General features: G+C 39.3%; 1 protein-coding gene across 1 annotated transcript; it reads left to right on the plus strand.

The window, feature by feature from the left end:
* Positions 1–3,867: 3,867 nt before the first annotated feature.
* Positions 3,868–4,806, plus strand: LOC136174549 (olfactory receptor 5AN1-like). The gene has a single exon (XM_065944723.1). The coding sequence runs from the start codon at positions 3,871–3,873 to the stop codon at positions 4,804–4,806; it is 936 nt and encodes a 311-aa protein (XP_065800795.1). The 5' UTR covers positions 3,868–3,870.
* The last annotated feature ends 4,623 nt before the right edge of the window (positions 4,807–9,429 follow it).

Below are 9,429 nucleotides of genomic sequence, written 5' to 3' on the forward strand. Positions count from 1 at the left end.
GTACGTTGAACCATCCTTGTGACCTGGGGATGACTCCAACTTGATTGTAGTATATCATCCATTTTATATGTTGTTGGATTCAGTTTGCTAATATTTTGTTGAGGGTTTTTGCATCCATTTTCATCAAAGCTATTGGCTTGTAATTTTCTTTACTGTAGTGTCTTTGTCTAGTCTTGGTAACAGGTTGATAGTGACCTCATAGAGTGACTTTGGGAGCATTCTTTCCTTTTCAGTGAAATGTTCTTTGTTATGTTGAGGTCCATTCCCTCTATACGCTGTTTGATGAGTTGTTGTTCAGTCATGCAGTCTCGTCCGACTCTTTCCGACCCCATGAACTGCAGCACGCCGAGCTTCCCTGTCCTTCACCATCTCGTGGAGCCTCCTCGAACTCAATGCCATTGATTCAGTGATGCCATCCAACCATCTCATCCTCTGTTGTCCCCTTCTCCTTCTGCCTTCAATCTTTCCCAGCATCAGGGTCTTTTCTAGTGTCAGCTCTTCACATCAGGTGGCCAAAATATTGGAGCTTCAGCTTCAGCATCAGTCCTTCCAATAAATATTCAGGCTTGATTTCCTTTATGATGTACTGGTTGGATCTTCTTGCAGTCCAAGGGACTCTCAAGAGTCTTCTCCAATACCACAGTTCCATGACATCAATTCTTCGGTGTTCAACCTTCTTTACGATCTGATTCTCATATCCATACATGACCACTAGAAAAACCATAGTTTTGACTAGACGCACCTTTATCAGCAATGTCTCTACTTTTTCGCATGCTGTCTAGGTTTGTCATAGCTTTTCTTTCAAGGAGCAAGTGTCTTTTAATTTCATGGCTGCAGTTACCATCTGCAGTGATTTTGGAACCCAAGAAAATAAAGTCTCTCATTGTTTCCATTGTTTCCTCATCTACTTGCCATGAAGTGACGGCACTGCATGCCATGATCTTAGTTTTTTGAATGCTGAGTTTTATGCCAGCTTTTTCACTCTCCTCTTTCACTTTCAACAGACTCTTCAGTTCCTCTTAGCTTTCCACCATAAGGGTGGTGTCATATGCACATCTGAGGTTATTGATATTTCTCCTGGCAATGTTGATTCCAGCTTGTGCTTCATCCAGCCTTGCATTTTGCATGATGTACTCTGCATATAAGTTAAATAAGCAGGGTGACAAAATACAGCCTTGATGTACTTCTATTTTAATTTTGAACCAGTCCATGTTCCATGTCCAGTTCTAACTGTTTCTTCTTGACCTGCAGACAGGTTTCTTAGGTAGCAGGTAAGGTGGTCTGGTATTCCCATCTCTTTAAGAATTTTCCACAGTTTGTTGTGTTTACACAGTCAAAGGCTTTGGTGTAGTCAATGAAGGAGAAGTAGATGTTTTTCTGGAATTCTCTTGCTTTTTTCCTGTGATACAGTGAATGCTGGCAGTTTGATCTCTGTTTGATAAGAGTATTTTTAAAATCATGAATAGATGCTATATTTTGTCAAATGCTTTTTCTGCATCTGTTGAGAGGATCGTGTGATTTTTAACCATTCTTTTCTTAATATGGTATGTTACATTGATTGATTTGTGTATGTTAAGCTATTCTTGTGACCCTGTAATAAATCCAACTTGTTCATGGTGTTTGATTCTTTCATAAATTGTTGGATTCAGTTTGTTAATTTTTGTTGAGAATTTTTGCATCCTTTTTCATCCAAGGTATTGGTCTGTATTTTTTTTTTTTTTTTTTTTTTTTTTTTTTTTTGGTAGTGTTCGCCTGTGAGCTTCTGGGTAATAGTGACCTTGTAGGATGAATTTGAGAGTGTTCTCCCCAATTCAATTGTAATTGAATTGAATTACAATCTTAACCAATTGTAACAGTTTAAGAAATATTGTTATTAGTTCTTCTTTATATGTTTGATAGAATTCCCCTATGATGCTATCTGTTCTGGGGCTTTTGGTGGGAGTTTTCTTACAAATTCAATTTTACTACTAGTAATCAGTTTGCTCAGATTGTCTATTTCTTTTTGAATCAGTCTTGGCAGGTTATACGTTTCTCAAAATTTTTATTTCTTCTAAGCTGTCCAATTTGTTGGTGTATAACTTCACAGTATTTGCTTATGATTTTTTTTTAATATATCTGTGGGATTGGTTTTTATAACTAGTCCCCAGTATACGCCTGAGTGACTGGACAATAAACACACGAATGAGTTCCACACGAAGAGGGCATTGCATGTCCGATTGGCTTATAAATCCAGCAAAATTAGCCTAGGTACCCAACTGACATAATCCAGTATGTAGTATGGTACTTTTAGAGGTTTATAACACTTTTCATGCAAATAATACATAAAAGACAAACACAAACACAAAAACATTTTTAATCTTACAGTATAGTAAGTTGAAAAGTACCATAGACTACCAGTTACATTACTGCTGGTTCTATGCTTGCTTTCAGACGTTGAGGGCTTAAAACAAAGATATTATACTACTGTACCCTATACAGTATTTTATAGTAAAGTACACAAAAGCCAACTTGTAGAAGATGAAAACGTGTGACAGTGTATGCCAGAGACTTGAACTAACTTGCCTGATCCGACATACAAATGCATGTTTGCATCTTTGAATGTCTGCAACTTGAAAGTTTATATATAAGGGATTTACTGCATTTCTTCTCTCTCTCTTTTTTTTTTACTAGTTCTTTTGTGATCTTTACTATTCCATTCCTTCTGCTGACTTTAGGCTTTATTATTTTCTTTTCTTTTTCTTTTCTTTCTTTCTTGTTTTTTACTATTTCTTATGTGATGTTTATTATTTCATTCCTTCTGCTGACTTTACGCTTTATTATTCTATTACTAATTCTTTTAGGTGGTACATTAGGTTTTTCCTTTTTCTTAAAGAAGGCCTATATCTCTATGAAGGTTATACTCAGTTCATGATTATTAGAATATTGGTTGTATTCTATACACTGTACGATGTATCTGGTAGCTGATTTATTTTATAAATAGTAGTTTGTACCTCTTAATTCCCTGCCTTTGTCTTGCCCCCACTCTCTTCCCATCTGATAACTATCAGTTTGTTCTTTGAAACTGTTATTCTCTTTTTATTATTTTCATTCATTTGTTTTATTTTTTAGATTCCACATGTAAGTGATATCATATAGCATTTGTCTTTCTCTATCTGGCTTATTTCACTAAGTGTAATACTCTCCAAGTTCAATCACGTTTTTGAAAATAAGCATACCTTCTAGGTCCAACAAAAATACCAGATTTATAAATCATGATATAATTTTCCAGCTATTTAGAAGCTGCTGTGTTAAATATATTTTTAAAAGTTTTAGAGGTTATCTTGTGAGTAAAAGAAGAAAACTTAAAAATCTATCCAGATGGCCTTCTGGGAGAGAATAGCTATTTCGAACTTATACTGCATGAGGCACTTATGCTTCGTTATTATAAAGCTGCAGTTATATATTGATTTATCAGCAGTCTCTTAGAAAACCATTATTTTAATCTATGAGCACTTATTTATATATAGTAACCACAGGATTTCTGTTGTTTCTTTTCAAAGATTTTTTTAATTTGAATTTTAAAAAATTAATTTACTTATTTTAATTGGAGGCTAATTACTTTACAATATTGTAGTGGCTTTCCAGCCTTTTCAATATGTCTTTTAATTTTCATGAGACCTACCTCATGAGATAACTGAGAACCTGAAACACTGAGACATTACTTCTTGACAAGTTGAGATGAAAGACCGAGGTCTTTCCCCAGGACAGTTAAGCATTTCCCCTTTTCCAGGGGTCAATAGGGGGGAAATATGAGATTTGTAGTGCTACCATCTCACCTGAATCAGCAATGCATCCTCTTGTCTCTCTTCTGATTTTAGGAGCATCAAATCAATGATTAGGAGAGAAAATATCACAGAGATCACTTATTTTATACTGTTGGGATTCTCAGATTTTCCCAGAATCTTAGAAGTGCTCTTTGTCGTATTCCTAGTGATATACATTATGACCCTGACTTGGAACCTGTCCCTCCTCATCTTAATAAGAAAGGACTCCCACCTCCACAGGCCCATGTACTTCTTCCTCAGTAACCTGTCCTTCATGGATATCTGCTATGTGACTGTCACAGCCCCCAAGATGCTTTATGACTTATTCCGGGATCAGAAAATTATCACCTATGTGGACTGTGTGATTCAGAATTTCGTATTCTCAACCATGGGGCTGAGTGAGTCTTGCCTCATGACCGCCATGGCTTATGACCGATATGCTGCCATTTGTAACCCACTCCTCTATTCCTCAATCATGTCGCCCGCTCTCTGCGGTCGGATGGTGCTGGGATCCTACATGGCTGGACTCTCTGCTTCTATATTCCTTTTGTGTTTCATGCTGCAGTTCCAGTTCTATGGGCCTAATGTCATCAACCACTTCTGTGACATGCCCCAGCTGTTAGTTCTGTCCTGCACTGACACATTCTCTGCACAACTCTTTACTGCTTTATTGACAATGATCTTTGAGATAATAAATGTTTATGTTATCATGATATCCTATGTCTACATTGTCATCTCCATCCTGAAGATCACTTCCATGAAAGGCAGATCCAAAGCTTTCAACACCTGTGCTTCCCACCTGATCACAGTGAGCCTCTTCTATACCTCAGGGATATTTGTCTATCTGAGCTCCAGCTCCGGTGGTTTCTCCAGCTTTGACAGATTTGCATCGGTCTTCTACACGGTGATGATTCCCATGCTGAATCCTTTGATTTACAGTCTGAGAAACAAAGAAATCAAAGATGCATTGAAGAGGTTGCAAAAGAAGAGAGGGTGTCGCTGAGGCCATAGACTGAGATTTCTGATGGATTTGTCTTTTTAGAATCACCTTCAGCCAGTCAGTTCAGTCACTCAGTCGTGTCTGACTCTTTGCAACCTGATGAATCGCACCACGCCAGGCCTCCCTGTCCATCACCAACTCCCGGAGTTCACTCAAACTCATGCCCATTGAGTCGGTGATGCCATCCAGCCATCTCATCCTCTGTCGTCCCCTTCTCCTCCTGCCCCCAATCCCTACCAGCATCAGGGTCTTTTCAAATGAGTCAACTCTTCGCATGAGTTGGCCAAAGCATTGGAGTTTCAGCTTCAGCATCAGTCCGTTCAATGAACACCCAGGACAGATCTCCTTTAGGATGGACTGATAGGATCTCCTTGCAGTCCAAGGGACTCTCAAGAGTCTTCTCCAATATCACAGTTCAAAAGCATCAATTTTTCAGTGCTCAGCTTTCTTTATAGTCCATCTCTCACATCCATACATGACCACTGGAAAAACCATAGCCTTGACCAGACAGACCTTTGTTGGCAAAGTAATGTCTCTTTTTCCCCTATGCCCTCAATAATATTCACACGAAAGGATTATAAAATTCCTAGCGCCTTTGACAAAGATGTCTCAATTTGATACGCAATATGCCAATATGGACCAACAGGTGACTGTTGCCACATGAACACGATGTCTTTACATCCTGGAGATTCAAAGTTTTCATCCTCCTTGAGGAGTGGCCTCAAACATTTATTAATATATCTATAAGATTTATGAAATGTTAAAGTTTAGAACCTTGCTATTCTCTTTTGCTTCTGAGAGGGAGCCCTGTCAACCTCGGGCTTCTGACCCTGAAGGAGAGATAGTTGCCACAGACCTCAGGAGTGCATGAACCTTGTCTCCCAAATATCCTGACGCATTGAAATCCAGATGTGATGGTGGCCAAGGTTTGTTCTGTGTTTCTGATGACAATGTACGCAGAGACAAGGTATACTATTGGCCTGCTTGGACTTCCTTGATGGCTCAGCTGGTGAACAGTCCGACGGCAATGCGGTAAACCTGGGCTCGATCCCTGGGTTGGGAAGATCCCCTGAAGAAAGGAATAGCTACCCATTCCAGTACTTTGGCCTGGAGAATTCCATGGACTGTACATGGGGTCACAAAGAGGTGGACGTGATTGAATGACTTTCACTTTACTTCACTTCACTTCGTCGGCCTGATTGTACCTCCTCGGAAGACCAGTATGACATAACCTATGTTTGTATAAGTCCTTCTCAGGGACAGTTACCCAATAAGCTTGGGAATATATCCTAGGCTCCACCACTGTAATCTATAGAAGGTGGAGGTGGCTTGAATCATAAAGAGGAATGGAATGAAGCATGTGTTCCCTTCTGTGCTATTTACTGACAAGTTTCATGATGTAATTTCTTGCCTCTAGTGTACAAAGGGGATTTCTGATGGGGATGATATTAAAAATCAATGTCACAATCAATAGAGATTTCTAATATTGTAGGACTCAAATCTCTCTCTCCCATCAAATTTGGAAAATTCACCCTAAGATGGCAGGCTTCCCAGGTGGTGCTAGTGATAAAGAATCTATCTGCCCTGTAGGAAATTCAAGAGACACAGATTTGATCCCTGAGTTGGGGATGAGAGAGTCATTTCCTAGGTAGGTTGATGAGAAGTCTAGGGGTTCACAAGGAGAGAGAGGTCTGGAATACTCAAGGAGGAAGAAAAGACAAGCTTTTTACTTTTTTTCCTCTACATTTCTTAGGATTATATAACAAAAATGTATCCTGCCTGAGCACAATCTCTGGATTAAACCCTCTGACTAATTTTGTTATCTTAAAACATAAATTATGGGAATAGATCTGGTCTTCATAAGGATGTATCCTGCCTGAGGACAGTCTCTGGATCAAACCTTTTGCGTAATCCCATTATCTTAAAATGTAAATTATAAGAGTAGGTCTGGTGAGTTCTTTACAGCCTCCAGACATTCTTTGGATTCATTGAAGAGTATAAAACTCCTTTGCTGACACTAGTAAGGGGTACGCTTCCCATGCCCTTCTGATGTCTGTGTCAGAAGCTTTATCTCCTTTGTACTTTAATACAACTTTATCACACAAAAGTTCTGAGCGATCAAGCCTGATATCTGGCCCCGGATTGAATTCTTCTCCTCCGGAGGCCAAGAACCCCAGTGTCTTTGCCTGATTCAGCAACAACCTTTCAGGAAGATCCCTTGGAGTAGGAAGTGGCAATCCACTCCAGTACACCTGCCTGGAGAAATCACATGAGCAGAGGAGCCTGCGGCTACAGTGCATGGGACTGCAGAGTCAGAGGCAACTAAGCCCATCCTTGTTGGACACAGACAGTGTGATCATGCTACCAAATAATTTCTGCTATTTCAAGCATCTGAACATGTTTGATGTGATGAGAATTCTATAGAATTCATGGACATAATAAAGTTACTAAATATTACATACTGTAGACCAAGAACAAATATGAAAAACTGGTATAAAGACTTTTCTTTTTTCTGTGTTCAACATTTGATGTCCCCAAAACTTGTGATTGTATGGTGTAATACAATGGATGGAATAGAAAGGTTAGAGTTACTTTAATGCTGATATTTGCCAGGAAACCTTAAGGTGCAAAAGAGGAAATAGATTTAAGATAGGCAGGGTTCTTAACTCTGGCCAATTTTCATCTTCAGTAGGAGGATGTAAGTTTGTGGTCCTTGTGATCTGTTCAAAAATAAGAACAAGATGGGTACTGACTGTTGACTTGCCAGATTTCCCAGACTTCAAGAAACTGACATAAAGCACATATTACTCCCGGCAGTAAGAAGCCTATGCCCCACAGTGAGAGAATAGCCCCCGCTCACGGCAACTGAAAAAGCCCAAGTGCAGCAACAAAGATCCAGAATAGTCAAATACATGAATTTCAAAAAAATAAATAAATATTACAATTCAGTGAGTTTGTCAAATGTATCTGTTCAGTTCAGTTCAGTGTCTCAGTCATGTCCAACTCTTTGTGATCCCATGGACTGCAGTACTCCAGGCCTCCCTGTCCATCACCAACTCCTGAAGTGTACTCAAAGTCATGCTCATTGTGTCAGTGATGCCAAACATCCAACTCATCCTCTGTCGTCCACTTCTCTTCCCGCCTTTAATCTTTCCCAGCAGCAGGGTCTTTTCAAATGAGTCATTTCGTCACATCAGGTGGTCAGAGTATTAGAGTTTCAGCTTCAAGAATGAATATTCAGGATTGATTTCCTTTAGGTTGGACTGGTTGGATCTCCCTGTTGTTCAAGGGACTCTGAACAGTCTGCTCCAATATCACAGCTCAAAAGCATCAATTCTTCATAATCCAACTCTCATATCCAGACATACCTACTGGAAAAGCCAAGGCTTTGACTAGACAGACCTTTGTTGGCAAAGTAATGTCTCTGCTTTTCAATACACTGTCCATGTTGGTCATAACTTTTCTTCCAAGCAGTAAGCATCTTTTAATTCATGGCTGTAGTCACCATCTGCAGTGATATTGGAGCCCTCCAAAATAAAGTCTGTCACTGTTTACCCATCTATGTGCCATGAAGTGATGGGACCGAATGCCATGATCTTGGTTTTCTGAATCTTGAGCTTTAAGCCAAGTTTTTCACTCACCTCTTTCATTTTCATCAAGAGCCTCTTTAGTTCTTCACTTACTGCCAAAATGTTGGTGTCATCTGTATATCTGAGGTTATTGATGTTTCTCCTGGCAATCTTGATTCCAGCTTGTGCTTCATCCAGCCCAGCATTTCTCATAATGTGTTCTGCATATAAGTTAAATATTCAGGGTGACAAAATACAGCCTTGAGATACTCCTTTCCTGATTTGGAACCAGTCTCTTCGATATCCGGTTCTAACTACTGTTTCTTGACTTGGGTACAGATTTCTCAACAGGCAGGTCAGGTGGTCTGGTGTTCCCATCACTTGAAGAATTTTCCACAGTTTGTTGTGATGCACACAGTCAAAGTCTTTGGCATAGTCAATAAAGTAGAAGTAGATGTTTTCTGGAAACTCTCTTACTTTTCTGATAATCCAATGGATGTTGACAATTTGATCTCTGGTTTGTCTGCCTTTTCTAAAACCAGCTTGAACATCTAGTAGTTCATCTGTTGAACTTCTGTTGAATTCTCCTGGCTTGGAGAATTTCGAGCATTACTTTACCAGTGCATGAGACAAATGCAATTGTGTGGTAGTTTGAACATTTTTTGGCAATGCCTTTCTTTGGGATTGGAATGAAAACTAACCTTTTTCCAGTCCTGTGGCCACTGCTGAGTTTTCCAGATTTGCTGCATATTGAGTGCAGCATTTTCACAGCATCATCTTTTAGCATTTGAAATAGTTCAACTGGAATTCCATCACCTCCACTAGCTGTATTCATAGTGATGCTTCCTAAGACCCACTTGGCTTTGCATTCCAGGATGCCTGGCTCTCAGTGAGTGATAACACCATCATGATTATCCAGGTTGTGAAGATCTTTTTTGTATAGTTCTTCTATGTATTCTTGTTAACTCTTCTTAATATCTTTTGCTTCTATTAGGTTCAAAGCATTTCTGTTCTTTATTGAGTCCATCTTTGCATGAAATGTTCCATTGGTATCTCT

This window comes from Muntiacus reevesi, chromosome 9, assembly GCF_963930625.1.
Source record: "Muntiacus reevesi chromosome 9, mMunRee1.1, whole genome shotgun sequence".
NCBI classification, from domain to species: domain Eukaryota; kingdom Metazoa; phylum Chordata; class Mammalia; order Artiodactyla; family Cervidae; genus Muntiacus; species Muntiacus reevesi.